The 18,630-nt window shown below is 44.2% G+C and overlaps 1 protein-coding gene across 1 annotated transcript; it reads left to right on the top strand.

Annotated features, from left to right (window-relative positions):
- The first annotated feature begins 696 nt into the window (after nt 1-696).
- LOC129869546 (uncharacterized) lies at nt 697-17,407 on the top strand. The gene is made up of 9 exons (XM_055944044.1): nt 697-1,078; nt 3,902-5,196; nt 9,108-9,228; nt 9,351-9,425; nt 15,758-15,842; nt 15,930-16,033; nt 16,344-16,547; nt 16,740-16,934; nt 17,156-17,407. Exons 2-9 carry the CDS (start codon nt 3,902-3,904, stop codon nt 17,192-17,194), a joined length of 2,118 nt encoding a protein of 705 aa, XP_055800019.1. The 5' UTR covers nt 697-1,078; the 3' UTR covers nt 17,195-17,407.
- Nucleotides 17,408-18,630: the final 1,223 nt, after the last annotated feature.

The following is an 18,630-nucleotide window of genomic DNA, read 5'->3' as shown; positions in this document are numbered from 1 at the left end:
TCCTAAAATATTTTCAGTAGGATATATGTGAATCAACCGGGCGTTTAAAAAACAGGGCCCTTCCCCCTTGTCCCCCACACCCCTTCGGTGGACGTTTATTCTGTTCTCCTTTTCTGTGCTAGGCTCCTAACTGAACAAGCACACGAGGAACACCGGACCCGTTAACTATCGAAATACAGAACAGTAAGTAACTGACAGCTCGCTTTTCCAACCGGGTAATGAACATGATAGCCGCAAGTCAAATTGTTTGGTGTAAGGGAGAGCTAATGTAAACGGTCAAGAAAATAAATGTTGGGACAGCCATGAGCGTCCAAGTCGGGCCCGACCGGCTAAATATGAATATCAACAGAAGCTGCGATATTCAGACATCAGAAAATACGTAATATTTCAGATAATTCATTGCTAATGAATCTAGACGGATGGCTATGACGTTTTAGTTTACAAATGCTTCAATTTGGAAGTGGCACCACCTGCCTCAATGTCTTGAGAGCGACGGAAGATGTCGACATGACGTATGTTATATCAGTGACAGAGTTAGCCGGTGACGTTAAATGGTTACATTGTAACATGGCCATCAAAGGAATAACACCGCTGTTGATACAATGTTTCAATGTGTTTTTTTAACACCGTCTCAAATAACAACCTCTTATGTCTCTGTCCCCTTGTTATATGCTCTCAAGAATTGGAGAAGTGAGTAGCCTATTACATTAGTCTTTCTTTGTCATACGTTTAGTAAAATGTGGTTTAGGTTATTGATTATTAATTGAATGACACGTTTATATTTTTTTCTTTGCAATCACGCAGTCTTAAAATAGTCCCCCGGCCCCAATCCGTATGTGCCACGAGGAACCAAAGGCACGTTTAGCCAATTCTTGAGGCTGTCACACTTTTATATTTAGGCCTTCTGTACACGCCTATGCTGTAGCCTATTCCCAAGGTGTTGATTTCCCGGTAGGCCGGTATGCAGTATTATAATGTTTGTTTGCTTTGTTCATGGCTCGCGGCGGAATGGATGAAAATAACGTGTTGCGCATTCTAATCACGAAAGTTGTTTAGTCTCACACACTCACCAAGGAAGGTGAGTTACATTCGTTTATTTTATTTTATATATAGGCCAACTATAAGGTGTTTTACATGCATATCATGCAGGAAATCATTTTCTTAACGGCCAAACTATCAAGATGTGAATAATTTTAACAATCAAAATAATCTCTAATATATATATTGTTAATAGGACAGCCAAGTTGTTTCTATTAGTAGTATTAAAAAACGATTGGGGGGAAAAACACATCTAGATGGCTATAAGGAAATGTGTTTCCTTTTTCACTATGGTATGAATTATGCATGATTTGCCCGCCATCAAAACCACAGCTTCATCCTGGACTGCTAATAACTCAAGTCTTTGCTGTGGCAGTTTATGTTGTGTAGTCTACTGTAGAGAATCTAGGATTATATGATGTGTACACAGAACATACAGGATGTGTCCCAAATTGCACCCTATTCCCTTTATAGTACACTACTTTTGACCAGAGCCTTAATGCACTATAAAGGGAATAGGGTGCAACTCGGGATGCTCAACATTGTGAGGTTGTTCCTACCTGCATTAGATCTGATTTATCATTCCAGTGCTGTTCCTTTTATCACGCCATTCATTCAACAACGCCCCCCAGCAAACTTGCTGAGTGATCATATTTTATTTTCTGCCCTTTAAGGTTATGGAGCAACTTTTTCAGTTTGCATGCAGAATATGCATATTTTGATATATATATATATATATATATATATATATATATATATATATATATATATATACTGCTCCAAAAAATAAAGGGAACACTAAAATAACACATCCTAGATCTGAATGAAGGAACTGTTCTTATTAACTACTTTTTTCTTTACATAGTTGAATGTGCTGACAACAACATCACACAAATTATCAATGGAAATCAAATTTATCAACCCATGGCGGTCTGGATTTGAAGTCACACTCAAAATTAAAGTGGAAAACCACACTACAGGCTGATCCAACTTTGATGTAATGTCCTTAAAACAAGTCAAAATGAGGCTCAGTAGTGTGTGTGGCCTCCACGTGCCTGTATGACCTCCCTACAACGCCTGGGCATGCTCCTGATTAGGTGGCGGATGGTCTCCTGAGGGATCTCCTCTCAGACCTGGACTAAAGCATCCGCCAACTCCTGGACAGTCTGTGGTGCAACATGGCGTTGGTGGATGGAGCGAGACATGATGTCCCAGATGTGCTCAATTGGATTCAGGTCTGGGGAACAGGCGGGTCAGTCCATAGCATCAATGCCTTCCTCTTGCAGGAACTGCTGACACACTCCAGCCACATGAGGTCTAGCATTGTCTTGCATTAGGAGGAACCCAGGGCCAACCGCACCAGCATATGGTCTCACAAGAGGTCTGAGGATCTCATCTTGGTACCTAATGGCAGTCAGGCTACCTCTGGCGAGCCCATGGATGGCTGTGCGGCCCCCCAAAGAAATTCCACCCCACACCATGACTGACCCACCGCCAAACTGGTCATGCTGGAGGATGTTGCAGGCAGCAGAACGTTCTCCACGGCGTCTCCAGACTCTGTCACGTGCTCAGTGTGAACCTGCTTTCATCTGTGAAGAGCACAGGGCGCCAGTGGCGAATTTGCCAATCTTGGTGTTCTCTGGCAAATGCCAAACGTCCTGCACGGTGTTGGGCTGTAAGCACAACCCCCACCTGTGGACGTCGGGCCCTCATACCACCCTCATGGAGTCTGTTTCTGACCGTTTGAGCAGACACATGCACATTTGTGGCCTGCTGGAGGTCATTTTGCAGGCCTCTGGCAGTGCTCCTCCTGCTCCTTCTTGCACAAAGGCGGAGGTAGCGGTCTTGCTGCTGTGTTGTTGCCCTCCTACGGCCTCCTCCACGTCTCCTGATGTACTGGCCTGTCTCCTGGTAGCGCCTCCATGCTCTGGACACTACGCTGACAGACACAGCAAACCTTCTTGCCACAGCTTGCATTGATGTGCCATCCTGGATGAGCTGCACTACCTGAGCCACTTGTGTGGGTTGTAGACTCCGTCTCATGCTACCACTAGAGTGAAAGCACCGCCAGCATTCAAAAGTGACCAAAACATCAGCCAGGAAGCATAGGAACTGAGAAGTGGTCTGTGGTCACCACCTGCAGAACCACTCCTTTATTGGGGGTGTCTTGCTAATTGCCTATAATTTCCACCTGTTGTCTATTCCATTTGCACAACAGCATGTGAAATTTATTGTCAATCAGTGTTGCTTCCTAAGTGGACAGTTTGATTTCACAGAAGTGTGATTACTTGGAGTTACATTGTGTTGTTTAAGTGTTCCCTTTATTTTTTTGAGCAGTGTATATTGGCATTTGCTTGTGATTTCAAGTTATTTAGTTGGCCATGATGGCATCTATTGGTTGTCATATAAAGAATATAAGTGGACCTGAATAGAGGCTGTTTATCCAGAGACATCTACTATTGGCTACCCTCCGACGTATGAGAATTCTAAGAACTCCAGAATATAACATTGGCAATGAGGGGTTGTGTTCAGAAGGCATGAAATAGAAGTAAAACTTGTGAAACGCACTAGCCTGTACTCCTTGGTGAACATTTTGAAGATGTTTTCTCCTGTTTGTGCTCTTCGAACACAACCGGTGAAGTGAACATCGTTCAGTTCATCATTCATCCGACCTTGGTCTGCTGGATCTGTCTCTTTGTCTGTTCTTTTCCTTTCTCTTCCTGCATGCCTCAATGCATTCTGGGATTGATCCATTACAAAGCAAAAATGGCAGAGTCCAATGGATCAATTTCTGTCTCTCTAAACTTCTCTCCTCTGTGTAACTAACCCTCTAGCCTGTCTCTTTCTCTGCTTCGGATCAAAGATGCTGTCTCAATGGAACCCGCCGTGTTCAGCAATGGATCAGTCTGATCCTGATCTCCCTCCCAACCACTGCCAGGTGGACTGTACCAATGAGGTGGCAAAGGGGGGTCAGAGGAACAGGGATGGTGTCTCTTTGTCCTCCCCAGAGAGCAGCAGCATGAATGGAGATGGCAACCGGAAACGCAGTGGGAAGAGCCGTCGCCGTCGGAAACGCTCCGCTCAACCCGACAACCATCCAGCATCCATTGTCGTGGAGATGCATCCGCCTTCACCACCTGGCCAGGGGGACAGTAGCCACGCCCCTGTCCTTGACTCCCCCAGCATGGTCCTGCTCGGCATGCGGTCTGAGTGTGAATCTGTGTGGTTTGACCGCGGTGTGTATGAGCAGGCTGAGAGTCTGTATCAGTGCTGGTTGGCACGCTCTGCCAACGGTGCGACGACACGGCCAAGCAGCTCACCCTCGCTCTCTGCCCTGGCTGCTGACAACCACCCCACCTCGCCTCAACCCTCACCCTCACCCCCTGGCCCGAACTACCCAATCACCCCTCCAACCATAGTATCTGAAGAGCATTGTGTTTTTGCAGAGCCCCTGCTGCAGCCAGCAGCCCCAGACTTCCTGGCCCTCCCCGCAAACAGCGCCGCCACACCAGACGAGGGGTACCTGTCCCTGGCCCAGACCCCCCAGGCGGCCTCCCCATTGACCTCGGCCCAGGCCCCTGGCCAGCTGATGAACGGACTGCCCTGTCTCCCCGTGGAGCTGCTGAGGCACGTGTGGCTGCAGAAGCATCTTTACGACCGGGCTGAGGCCGCCTTCTACCAGAACCTCTACGGCAACAACCGCTCTCATACCTGCAACAACCTGGATGGCGGAACCTCCACCTCACGTACCAACCCTAACGCTCACTCAAACTCCAGGGGTATTGGAGACCACCCACAGAGTCTTATGGAAGTGTTAGAAGAAGCAGCCATGGTCTCACAGGGGAAGGCCGAAGTCTATCACTCTCTGCTCACCATTCAGGAGGAGGAGGAGCCTGCTGACGTCACAGGTGAGGAAGGTGTGGCCATGTCAGTGGGAGGAGTCTGTTACTTCCTTCATCCGGACAGTGAGAGGGTGTGGCTAGACCGGGGACGCTACGAGGATGCAGAGAGATGTTTCTACGGTTATTACCAGAATGTACCTGTGGAGTCAACAGTAACCAACAGAGAGGAGGGGGCTCTTGGGGAAGAAGATACTGCGGCGTCCGCAATGTCATCGCCAGCATCACCGGTAGCATGCAACGGCCCTCTGAGGGACAAGTATGACCCATTCCAGGAGTCTTGACCTCCACAAACAAAACCAGCTTCAGTTGATGATATCCTTTTCATTGCTTTTTGATTTCTTTAACTTGTTTTCTGTTTTTATTTGTTCATTTGTCACTTTTTTTTTGCTTTACCCTTTTCATTTTTTGACTTGCATGATTACTTATTTTACTCAATGTTGGTGGTCTTCAGAGATTTATCCCAAGGGCGCAACTTTGGGTTTATAAGTGTGGGGTGGGGGGGCATAAATAAGAATAGAATGTTTCTAAACACTTCTACATTAATGTGGATGCTGCCATGATTATGGATCATTCTGAATAAATCATGAATAATGATGAGTGAGAGTTATAGAAACACAAATATCATTCCCCCCCCACACAAATGCTAACCTCCCCTGTCATTGTAATGGTTAGCATGTCTTGGGGGTATGATATATTTGTGCATCTGTAACTTTCTGACATGTCATTATTCACAATTCTTTCAGTGTTGGCTGTAATCTTGGTAGCATCCACATTAATGTAGAAATGCTTGAAAGCGTTTGTTTTTATTTATAATAAAAGTGAATCAAATGACACAATACATTATTTACCATTCATTACTATTGGGCACAAAATCTGAAACACAACCAAAACAAACAGCAAATGCATCCAACAAATTTGTAGAGTCACAAGCTTGATATAGTCATTGAACTCTATGAATGTGGGACCAAATGTGGGGGGGAACTATGCACAACAAGTGTTGTAATTTCTAAACGGTTCCCCAACCTTCCAATTAATGGCAATGCTTTTTTAGCCACTATGAATGCTAGGTTACACAGTTTATTCTGATAAGTCTCCAGTGTCAACATTTCCAAGCAAACAAAAACAGCGAGAATCTGTACACATGCTGAGATAAAATAACATACTCTTTTCCAGCCATCTCAAGAGCATAATATATTGAAATATGTCCCCTTTTGTGTTTTACACCTCCAGCAGAGGAATAAAATTTCTGAGTGCCTGGTATTCAGTTACACTGACATATAGTATGTTTTATGGATTGTCTTAAATGACTATAATTGATGTCTGAGATGATATGAACATGACTGGGCATTCTAACATATCTGTATCCATTCATCAGTACTGTCTCCCAGGTCTTCCTCACATTTTTGTTTAACATGTTTTGTGTCATCAGGAAAAGCCTCTATTAACCCTTAACACAGTTTGGAAATCAACTTTAGAGGTTTGTCAGACTGCCTTAAAATAGTTTGTCTTTGCAGCTTCAGGCTTGTCCAGTGTTTGCTGCACATAGAGAACAAAGTGTTGCATCTGCAGACGTTCACCTCAGCGCTGTCAGACTGGTCTTCCCTGGTTGCCTGACTCTGCTGAGACCCCTGTCACCATCTGATCCTGCTAAGACATGATGAGCATAGTGTTGTGTACTGACTGCATCATGACAGTAAAGCCTGTAGAGCTGATTATACAGTGTCAGTGTGAAAAGTAGAGAATTGGCTAGGGAAACTGGCAGATGAATAATGTTATTGCTGTACTGACTGTGATTGGAGCAAAAATAATATCTAACGTTAGCCAACTTTTGACTAGCTGTAATGGTACATCAACAGGTGAAAACAAGCCAAGTTCATTTACTTCCGTTAAAACAGGACACAACTTAGGCTACAAAACATTTCCATACACACAACAGCTGTTAGATACTACAGTGCCTTGCAAAATAATTCATCCCCCTTGACGTTTTTCCTATTTTGTTGCGTTACAACCTGTAATTTAAATAGATTTTTATGTGGATTTAATGTAATGGACACACAAAATAGTCCAACTTGGTGAAGTGAAAGGGAAAAAAGTGGAAAAAAAAGTTAAAAATGGAAAAGTGGTGCTTGCACATGTATTCACCCCCTTTGCTATGAAGCCCCTAAATAAGATCTGGTGCAACCAATTGCCTTCAGAAGTCACATAATTAGTTAGATTGCACACAGGTGGACTTTAAGTGTCACATGATCTCAGTGTATATATATATACACCTGTTCTGAAAGGCCCCAGTGTCTGCAACAACACCAAGCAAGTGGCACCAAGGAGCTCTCCAGACAGGTCAGGGACAAAGTTGTGAAGAAGTACAGATTAGGGGTGGGTTATAAAAAAATATCCAAAACTTTGAACATCCCACAGAGCACCATTAAATCCATTATAAAAAAATTGAAAGAATATGGCATCACAAGAAACCTGCCAAGAGAGGGCCGCCCACCAAATCTCACAGAGCAGGCAAGGAGGGCATTCATCAGAGAGGCAACAAAGAGACCAAAAAGCTGCAAAGCTCCACAGTGGAAATTGGAGTATCTGTCCATAGGACCAATTTAAGCCGTACAGAGCTGGGCTTTACAAGAGTGGCCAGAAAAAAGCCATTGCTTAAATAAAAAAAATAAGCAAAAACATTTGGTGTTCGCCAAAAGGCATGTGGGAGACTCCCCAAACATCTCGAAGAAGGTACTCTGGTCAGATGAGACTAAAATGTAGCTTTTTGGCCATCAAGGAAAATGCTGTGTCTGGCGCAAACCCAACACCTATCACGCTGAGAACACCATCCCCACAGTGAAGCATGGTGGTGGCAGCATCATGTTGTGGGGATGTTTTTCATCGGCAGGGACTGGGAAACTGGTCAGAATTAAAGGAATGATGGATGGCGCTAAATACAGGGAAATTCTTGAGGGAAACCTGTTTGTCTTCCAGAGATTTGAGACTGGGATGGAGGTTCACCTTCCAGCAGGACAATGACTCTAAGCATACTGCTAAAGCAACACTCGAGTGGTTTAAGGGGAAACATTTAAATATCTTGGAATGGCCTAGTCAAAGCCCAGGCCTCAATCCAGTTGAGAATCTGTGGTATGACTAAAAGATTGCTGTACACCAGCGGAACCCATCTAACTTGAAGGAGCTGGAGCAGTTTTGCCTTGAAGAATGGGTAAAAATCCCAGTGGCTAGATGTGTCAAGCTTATAGAGACATACCCCAGGAGATTTGTAGCTGTAATTGCTGCAAAAAGGTGTCTCTACAAAGTATTGACTTCGGGTGGGGGGTGAATAGTTATGCACCGCTGTTTAAAAAATAAATATATATTTTTTTTAAATGGTTATTTCTTGTTGGTTTCACCCCCAAAAAATATTTAGCATTTTCAAAGTGGTAGGCACGTTGTGTAAATCAAGTGATACAAACCCCTAAAAAATCTATTTTAATTCCAGGTTGTAAGGCAACAAAATAGAAAAAATGCCAGAGGGGTGAATACTTTCACAAGCCATTGTACCTGACAGATGGCTTGTGTTGAACTGGCTTGTGGTAGCTACTAGCTAGCTTATGTTAGTTCATTCTCTCCAGACAGATCTTAAGTCAAGATGGAATGAAACATTAGCTAACATTACATGTCAGTAACACTACTAGCTCAGCACTGGGAAAACATATATTTTTTTAAGTCAAACAGCACTTTGCCAGCTACATCAATCAAATAAAGAGTAGCACATTTCTGCTCTGCTTGGGTTTATCACTCCAGAGAAAAAGCACAGCACACACAACAGCTGCCTCTGTTTGCATGCTCTGTGGTGTCTGCAGAGTCCTAAATCCAGCCGTCTGAAACCACCTAACAGCCTACCTGACCGCTCTGAGGCATCCGCATGGTCCTAAAGCACAACGATGCTGCTTTTTGTATCACAATCCAATGATAAAACTGGGGGGGACAAATATGCAGTACCCAGTGAAAGTCGTGCCCCTAATTTATCTTACTTCTAAGGATTGTCTGTAGTGGGACACAGATGGTTAAAACAGAGGGATACAAACAGTCTAATGGACCCACTGAATTACTAAACATTAGATCCCTTTCTCCTCCCTCTTCTGTCCCTCTCTTCTCATATCTGCTTCCTCTCCCTCTCTGTAGCACCATGAGTGCAGCATTAGACTACCTAGCTCAGGAGAAGATCTGGTTTGATAAACCTCACTACGATGAGGCAGAGAGATATTTCTACGAACGCATGAACGGCACCTCACACCCAGCACAAGTAGGTCGTTTCTCTCTCTGTGTGTGTGAGAGAGAATCGCCTCTTCCTCACACGTGTCTCCACCTCTCTGGTGTGTGTGTGTACATCAGTGTTTGACCTGGTCCCTGTACTTTATCCTATAGGAGCTGGTGGGAGCCAACAGCATCCTGCAGGACATAGCCCGGGCCAGGAAAAACATCCAGAAGTCTCTAGCAGGAGTGAGTGTAATGTAATACACATCTGAGCCTTCACACACCCCATCTCTCCTACTATCTGCTTTAAAGCTGCACTGAAAGTAAGATCATCGCCTTTTTAATATACAGTACCGTGCAAAAGTTTTAGGCAGGTGTGTAAAAATGTTGGAAAGTAAGAATGCTTTCAAAAATAGACATGTTAATATATTATATGTATCAATTAACTAAATGCAAAGTGAGTGAACAGAAGAAACATCTCAATCAAATCCATATTTGGTGTGACCAACCTTTGCCGTCAAAACAGCATCAATTCTTGTAGGTACACTTGCACAAAGTCATTTGTAGGCATAGGTGTAAGATTGAACAATTATACCAAACATGTGCTAATGATCATCAATTCAATATGTAGGTTGAAACACAATCATTAACAGAAACAGCTGTGTTGGAGGAATAAAACTGGGGGAGGACCAGCCAAGCTCAGCAAACAAGATGAGTTTGCTGAAGACAGTTTACTGTCAAAAGTCATACACCATGACAAGACAGAGCACAGCAACAAGACACAGGGTAGTTATACTGCATCAGCAAGGCCTCTCCCAGGCAGACATTTCAAGGCAGACAGGGGTTTCCAGATGTGCTATCCAAGCTCTTTTGAAGAAGCACAAAGAAACGGGCAACATTGAGGACCGTATGGCAGCAGGAGCTCTGGACTAATGTCAAAATGTGAAATATTTCACTGTAGCAGAAGGTAGCTTGTTCGTCGAAGGGCTGATAGAGGTACACAAATGAGTGTCTGCAGGCAACAGTGAAGCATGGTGGAGGTTCTTTGCAAATTTGGGGCTTCATTTCTGCAAATGGAGTTGGGGATTTGGTCAGAATTAATGGTCTCCTCAATTCTGAGAAGTACAGGTAGATACTTATCCGCCATGCAATACCACTTGGGAGGCATCTGATTGACCCCAAATTTATTCTGCAGCATGACAACGACCCCAAACATACAGCGAAAGTCATTAAGAATTATATTCAGTGTAAAAGGAGTCCTGGAAGTGATAGTACGGCTCCCACAGAGCCCTGATCTCAACATCATCGAGTCTGTCTGGGATGACATGAAGAGAGAGGAGCACCCGAGGCTGTCTAAATCCACAGAAGAACTGTGGTTAGTTCCCCAAGATGTTTGGGCCAACCTACTTGCTGAGTTCCTTCAAAAACTGTGTGCAAGTGTACCTAGAAGGAATTATGCTGTTTTGAAGGTAAACGGTGCCCACACCAAATATTGGTTTGATGTAGATTTTTGTTCCGTTCACTCACTTTGCATTTTGTTAATTGATAAATATAAACTATTAATGTCTATTTTTGAAAGCATTCTTACTTTGAAGCATTTTTTCACTCCTGCCTAAAACGTTTGCATGGTACTGTAGATCATCTTTTGTAGTGTGTTACCTGGTCCAAGACCCCACCCACACACATGTCCAAATGTATGTGGACACCTGCTCGTCTAACATCTCATTCCAAAATCATGGGCATTAATATGGAGTTGGTCCCGTCTTCGCTGGCTGCTAAAACAGCCTCCACTCTTCTGGGAAGGCTTTCCACTAGATGTTGTAACATTGCTGCTGGGACTTGCTTCCAATCAACCACCAGAGCATTAGTGAGGTTGGGCACTGATGTTGGGCGATTAGACCTGGCTCGCAGTCAACGTTCCAATTCATCCCAAAGGTGTTTGATAGGTTTGAGGTCAGGACTCTGTGCAGGCCAGTCAAGTTCTTACATCCCAATCTCAACAAACCATTTCTGCATGGATCTCACTTTGTGCATGGGGGCATTGTAATGCTGAAACAGGAAAGTGCCTTCCCTAAACTGTTGCCACAAAGTTGGAAGCACAGAATCATCTAGAATGTCATTGTATGCTGTAGCATTAAGATTTCCCTTCACTGGAACTAAGGGGCCCGAACCATGAAAAACAACCCCAGACCATTATTCCTCCTCCACCAAACGTTACACTTCAAATCAAATTGTATTTGCCACATGCGCCGAATACAACAGGTGTAGACTTTACTGTAAAATTCTTACATATAAGCACTTAACCAACAATGCAGTTCAATAAATAGTTAAGAAAATATTTACTAAATGAAGTGTAAAATACAAACCAATAAAGTTGGCACTATGCATTGGGGCACGTAGCGTTCTCCTGGCATCTGCCAAACCCAGATACGTCCATCAGACTGCCAGATGAAGCGTGATTCATCACTCCAGAGAATGCGTTTCCACTGCTCCAGAGTCCAATGGCAGTGAGTTTTACCCCACTTCAGCCGACACTTGGCATTGCACATGGTGATCTTTGGCTTGTGTGCTGCTGCTTGGCCATGGAAACCCATTTCATGAAGCTCCCAACGAACAGTTGTTTCCAGAGGTAGTTTGAAACTCTGTAGTGAGTGTTGCAACCGAGGACAGACAATTTTTCTAAAGCGGTCCTGTTTAGTGAGCTTGTTGCTCCTAGACATTTCCACTTCACAATAAAAGCACTTACACTTAACCGCGGCAGCTCTAGCAGGGCAGAAATGTGAAGAACTGACTTGTTGAAGGGTGGCTGGCATCCTATGACGGTGCCACGTTGAAAGTCACTGAGCTCTTCAGTAAGGCCATTCTACTGCTAATATTTGTCTATGGAGATTGCATGGCTGTGCTCTATTTTATACACCTGTCACCCAACGGGTTTGGCTGAAATAGCCATATATATATACACTGCTCAAAAAAATAAAGGGAACACTTAAACAACACAATGTAACTCCAAGTCAATCACACTTCTGTGACATCAAACTGTCCACTTAGGAAGCAACACTGATTGACAATAAATTTCACATGCTGTTGTGCAAATGGAATAGACAACAGGTGGATATTATAGGCAATTAGCAAGACACCCCCAATAAAGGAATGGTTCTGCAGGTGGTGACCACAGACCACTTCTCAGTTCCTATGCTTCCTGGCTGATGTTTTGGTCACTTTTGAATGCTGGAGGTGCTTTCACTCTAGTGGTAGCATGAGACGGAGTCTACAACCCACACAAGTGGCTCAGGTAGTGCAGCTCATCCAGGATGGCACATCAATGCGAGCTGTGGCAAGAAGGTTTGCTGTGTCTGTCAGCGTAGTGTCCAGAGCATGGAGGCGCTACCAGGAGACAGGCCAGTACATCAGGAGACGTGGAGGAGGCCGTAGGAGGGCAACAACCCAGCAGCAGGACCGCTACCTCCGCCTTTGTGCAAGGAGGAGCACTGCCAGAGCCCTGCAAAAGGACCTCCAGCAGGCCACACATGTGCATGTGTCTGCTCAAACGGTCAGAAACAGACTCCATGAGGGTGGTATGAGGGCCCGACGTCCACAGGTGGGGGTTGTGCTTACAGCCCAACACCATGCAGGACATTTGGCATTTGCCAGAGAACACCAAGATTGGCAAATTCGCCTCACCTGGAATGCATTTCAATTAACAGGTGTGCCTTGTTAAAAGTTCATTTGTGGAATTTCTTTCCTTAATGCGTTTGAGCCAATCAGTTGTGTTGTGACAAGGTAGGGGTGGTATACAGAAGATAGCCCTATTTGGTAAAAGACCAAGTCCATATTATGGCAAGAACACTTCAAAAAAGCAAAGAGAAATTACAGTTCAACATTACTTTAAACCATGAAGGTCAGTCAATACAGAAAATGTCAAGAACTTTGAAAGTTTCTTCAAGTGCAGTCGTAAAAACCATCAAGCGCTATGATGAAACTGGCTCTCATGAGGACCGCCACAGGAAAGGAAGACCCAGAGTTACCTCTGCTGCAGAGGATAAGTTCATTAGAGTTAACTGCACTTCAGATTTCAGCCCAAATAAATGCTTCACAGAGTTCAAGTAACAGACACATCTCAACATCAACTGTTCAGAGGAGACTGCGTGAATCAGGCCTTCATGGTCGAATTGCTGCAAAGAAACCACTACTAAAGGACACCAATAGGAAGAAGAGACTTGCTTGGGCCAAGAAACACAAGCAAGGGAAATCTGTCCTTTTGGTCTGAGTCTAAATTTCAGATTTTTGGTTCCAACCACTGTCTTTGTGAGATGCAGAGTAGGTGAACGGATGATCTCCGTGTATGTGGTTCCCACCTTGAAGAATATGTATTTCATAGTTTTGATGTTTTCACTATCATTCTACAATGTAGAAAATAAAGAAAAATCCTTGAACAAGTAGGTGTGTTCAAACTTTTGACTGGTTGTGTGTGTGTGTGTGTGTGTGTGTGTGTGTGTGGAGATATATCTTTACTGAACTGGCCATATCCACCCAGCTAAGACTGTTTCACAGCAACATTCTGTTTTGACTGCAGCTAGTTGTGTTTATGTTGACCCTGAGCTGCTGACAAGAACCTTGAATACCCTGGGTTGTAGTCATTAGTGCATGCAATGGAAATAGTTTTGCAATGAAAACAAGTTTCTTATTGGACAAGTTAAGGTAATCGTGCCACATTTCAGTTGGTTTTCTTCCTTTTTGTTTCCAGTGAATACAACCCAGGCCTATCACTTGCACTTAGAGAACAAACAGGTGTGTTTTTGATTTTCATGCTCTGGTTTAGCTAACATGAAATCCAAAAGTGTGATTTCACAAGCCATCAAGTGTTTTTGTCTGTGGTTCATTTCAGCCCTAGCCATTCCTGCATGTTTCAGTAGCATGTTGTGGCTCGTAACGCTGGTTTAAGCCTCAGGGGTGTGTGTGGGTTTATGCAGGTATAACCTGCTGAGGCAAGACTTCTGTTTGTATGATTTCTTGCGTGACTGACTTAACCCTTCATTCCTCTGCCTGATCCCTCCTGTAGACCAGTCCTGGGTATACCTCTGCCTGATCCCTCCTGTAGACCAGTCCTGGGTATACCTCTGCCTGATCCCTCCTGTAGACCAGTCCTGGGTATACCTCTGCCTGATCCCTCCTGTAGACCAGTCCTGGGTATACCTCTGCCTGAACCCTCCTGTAGACCAGTCCTGGGTATACCTCTGCCTGAACCCTCCTGTAGACCAGTCCTGGGTATACCTCTGCCTGAACCCTCCCGTAGACCAGTCCTGGGTATACCTCTGCCTGAACCCTCCCGTAGACCAGTCCTGGGTATACCTCTGCCTGATCCCTCCTGTAGACCAGTCCTGGGTATACCTCTGCCTGAACCCTCCCATAGACCAGTCCTGGGTATACCTCTGCCTGAACTCTCCCGTAGACCAGTCCTGGGTATACCTCTGCCTGATCCCTCATGTAGACCAGTCCTGGGTATACCTCTGCCTGATCCCTCCTGTAGAGCAGTCCTGGGTATACCTCTGCCTGAACCCTCCTGTAGACCAGTCCTGGGTATACCTCTGCCTGATCCCTCCTGTAGACCAGTCATGGGTATACCTCTGCCTGAACCAACTTCGCCAAACAGGGGATGATTTAACAAAAGCGCATTTGCAAAAAAAGCACAATCGTTGCACGACTGTACCTAACCATAAACATCAATGCCTGTCTTTACTACTGAAAGCTCCTCTGATCATCACCAAGACCTTAGACTCGGGATGGGCAATGTTAATCGGATATCCGAACTGACGTTTGTATTCTAACACTTGTGAGCGTATTCATTTGTCCCCAAAAACTTTAGGCCTATGAAAAGCTAAAAATAATGAAGAAGCTTTATCTAAAAGTCTTTTCAAGCTCATTTTCTATCTTGTGGGCTATGGGTTGGGTTTTACAGGAAAATACATTTTACTATCATGGTGCTTTTAGCCCCCCGTCAGCCCTGACAATGGTATGCTGTTTTCCCCACTTCAATTGGTGATTTACCCTACAGGCACGCACCAACGGAGTTTCCACAAGACCTTACACAGATCAATGCAAAACACTCACCAGAACTTTTTGTGAAAACTGAATCAGTTCCATGATGGTGAACATCATCCTAGGCTAACGGCAACAGTTAAAGAGAAGTCTGAAAACAGCACATTGTCTGCTTTTGTGGCATTTTCTGTCTTTCTAATTGGTCGAGTAGTATTTTAATTTTAAATGTTGACTATCTGGATATCCAAATGTTGTTTTATATTATTCGAATAGTAAAAAAATTGCTAATGCCCATCCCTTCCACACTCTTTCTTCCTGAGTGGGAGGAGTGTTGCATTAGCTGTAATTGTAGCTGTCATTCATTATCTATTCGCTCTCTGCCAACAGCTGTATTTATTTATGAACACAACATGTGACAGATCTGTTGTTTACCCTATTGCGTCTTCGATTTAACTGATCATGTTACCTGAGTTTGGCCAGAAGAGGTTGCTGGTGATCTGCTTACAGTGACATGTTGACTTTCGTGTGTGTTTTGTGTTCAGAGTGCAGCCAATGGGACAGAAGATCCAGGGGAACTCGTCACACATATCAAGATCCTGGAGCTAGAGAACCACAGTCTGCACCAAGGTGTGTGTGGCATCTGTGTATCTTACTCAAAGGTGCTTCCTTCCATGTGATCTTACTGACTCTCGTTCCCGTGTGTATCTCTGTCAGTGGTGGAGGACCTGCGGTCAGCTCTGTCTAAGTTGGAGTGTCGGGTATCGGTCCTGGAGAAATTCCCATCGCCAGCCCCAGTCCCTGCAGCCCCCTGTACAAATGTAAGTCCCTCTCCCGCTGGTCCTGTGTGGCTGAGTGAGGAAGAGCATGGCGCTAGCAAAAACAAGGTTGTGGGTTCATTTTCCGCAAGGATCACATACATGTAATCAATCACACATTTTTGTGTAAATTGCTTTGGATAGAAGCATATGCTTAGTGGCCATTGTCTTCCGACAGATGGCATCCTTTAAAGGAGACGAGTAGCTATGGACTATTATTAGTGCAGACTGAATCGTTGTACTTTCTGGCAGGACACAATGTTAACTGCCATATATTTTTCTCATATTATTGGTCTGCTCCTCACCTCCTCAGGCCACATCTGTCAAGCAGAAGATGACCAGTGCTCCAGTTGAGGAGGAGGATGATGATGATGATATGGACCTGTTTGGCAGTGATGATGAGGAGGATGCGGAGGCCGAGCGAATCAAAGAGCAGAGGCTGAAAGAGTACGCAGAGAAGAAGGCCAAGAAACCCATCCTCATCGCAAAGTCTTCTATCCTATTAGACGTCAAGCCTGTACGTCACAGTCCCCACCCACTCTTCCTAACACTCTCTCCATCAGTAGACAGTATTTTATAAATATTTATGATGGTATATTTGTTCCAGTGTGTTTTCATGACATTCAAATCTTTCTTCATGTCTTCCGGTTATGTTATTCCCCTTTCTCTCCACCTTCCCCTCTCTCTGCTCTCCCTTTTGCTCTCTCAGTGGGATGATGAAACAGACATGGCTAAGCTGGAGGAGTGTGTGAGGTCTGTTGTTGCTGACGGTCTGCTGTGGGGTCAGTCTAAGCTGGTTCCAGTGGGTTATGGTATCAGGAAGCTACAGATCCAGTGTGTTGTTGAGGACAACAAGGTGGGGACAGACCTGCTAGAGGAGGAGATCACCAAGTTTGAGGACTATGTGAGTGCAGGCATGATTCTCAGACACACACACACACACACACACACACACACACACACACACACACACACACACACACACACACACACACACACACACACCTCTCTTTGACAATATACTATACTGTATGACCTTGTACGGAGTCTTAACCAAATGAGAGACGGTTGGAAACTGTTATGTAGTTTATCTTGATGAATGTTCTCTATTCTTTTGTTCTACAGGTCCAGAGTGTCGACGTAGCAGCTTTCAACAAGATTTGATTCAACCCTCTTCCTCGTCATTGGGCCCGTCCCACATGGCACCCTATTCTCTATATTGTGCATAACTATTGATGAGAACTCTATAGGCCCTGGTCAAAAGTAGTGCACTATATAGGGAATAGTGTCATTTGGGACTTGGCCATGTTCCCTGTCCATTCATCGCCGCTGTTTGTGTCACATGGTTAATAATAAAGAGCTTTTGGTGCACTTGAACTCCTCTCTTTTCTCTCTCTCTGGGTATTCACACATGTAAGGGTTAGGAACCACTGTAAATTACCATTTATTGTAAAATTCAAGGACAAAGTTTGGTTTGTCATGTGTTAATAAAAGGGTCAAATCCATCCCTAGATGAGGTAGCAGCATTCTCCTACAAGATACATTGGAGTGTACAAAGCATTAGGAACACTTGCTCTGTCATGACAGACTAACCAGGTGAATATAGATGAAAGCTATGCTCTCTTTATTTATTGATGTCACCGGTAAAATCAAATGCAATCTGTGTAGATGAAGGGGAAGAGACAGGTTAAAGAAGGATTTTTAAGACCATTGAGATGGATTGTGTGTGTGTGTGCCATTCAGAGGTTGTATGGGCAAGACAAAAGATTAAAGTGCTTTTGAATGGGTTATGGTAGTATGTCGTGGGAATGACATTTGGTCATTGCTTCAAACAATCATCTTTATTTAATATCGATTTAATTATTGCAATAATGAGGCTGGCCAGGTGCACCAGTTTGATTGTCAAGAACTGCAACGCTGCCAAGTTTTTCAAGCTCAACAGTTTCCCGTGTGTATCAAGAATGGTCCACTACCCAAAGGACAACCAGCGAACTTGACACAACTGTGTGAAGCATTGGAGTACACATGGCCCAGCATCCCTGTGGAATGCTTTCAAGACCTTGTTGTCCATGCCCTGATTGAGGGTGTTCTAAGAGCAAAAGAGGGTGCAACGCCTTATTAGGATGGTGTTCCTAATGTTTTGTACACTCTGTGTATATCAGAGCCATTGATATGCAATACACCATTTTTACATGATGTATTGGCTTATGAAAACAAGCACAATAGATTCATTGACCTGTAGAATGTTTTTATTGGTGAATTATTTTGGAAGTTGACAGCAAATGGCATGCGCTAGGAGAAAGATTATAGCTATAGGAATGTGGAAAATGTAAGATCACTGGAATTTCTCGGACTCCTGCAACACTGCTTAATTTTGAAGCTAAGCAGTGTTGGTCCTGGTCAGTCCTTAGATGGGAGAACAGATGCTGCTGGAAGTGGTGTTGGAGGGCCAGTAGAAGCCCCTCTTTCCTCTTCCTGTTGGAAGGTAAACCTTCACCCCAGTCTGAGGTACTGTTTTATACATTTGCCCCCCAAATTGTTTGTCATTATGGGGTATTGTGTGTAGATTGAGGGAATAAAACAATTTAATCAATTTTAGA

This window comes from Salvelinus fontinalis, chromosome 14, assembly GCF_029448725.1.
Source record: "Salvelinus fontinalis isolate EN_2023a chromosome 14, ASM2944872v1, whole genome shotgun sequence".
NCBI lineage: Eukaryota > Metazoa > Chordata > Actinopteri > Salmoniformes > Salmonidae > Salvelinus > Salvelinus fontinalis.
Note: the sequence above shows the minus strand (reverse complement) of the source record. Positions and strands in the feature narration are given on the sequence as shown.

What these genes read in the sequence shown, in the direction of transcription:
- LOC129869546 (XM_055944044.1), top strand. Translation starts at nt 3,902, where the DNA reads ATGCTGTCTCAATGGAACCCGCCGTGTTCAGCAATGGATCAGTCTGAT. An exon ending in GAACCACAGTCTGCACCAAG is followed by an intron (nt 15,843 to 15,929) that starts GTGTGTGTGGCA and finishes TATCTCTGTCAG; the next exon opens with TGGTGGAGGACCTGCGGTCA. An exon ending in CTGCAGCCCCCTGTACAAAT is followed by an intron (nt 16,034 to 16,343) that starts GTAAGTCCCTCT and finishes TCACCTCCTCAG; the next exon opens with GCCACATCTGTCAAGCAGAA.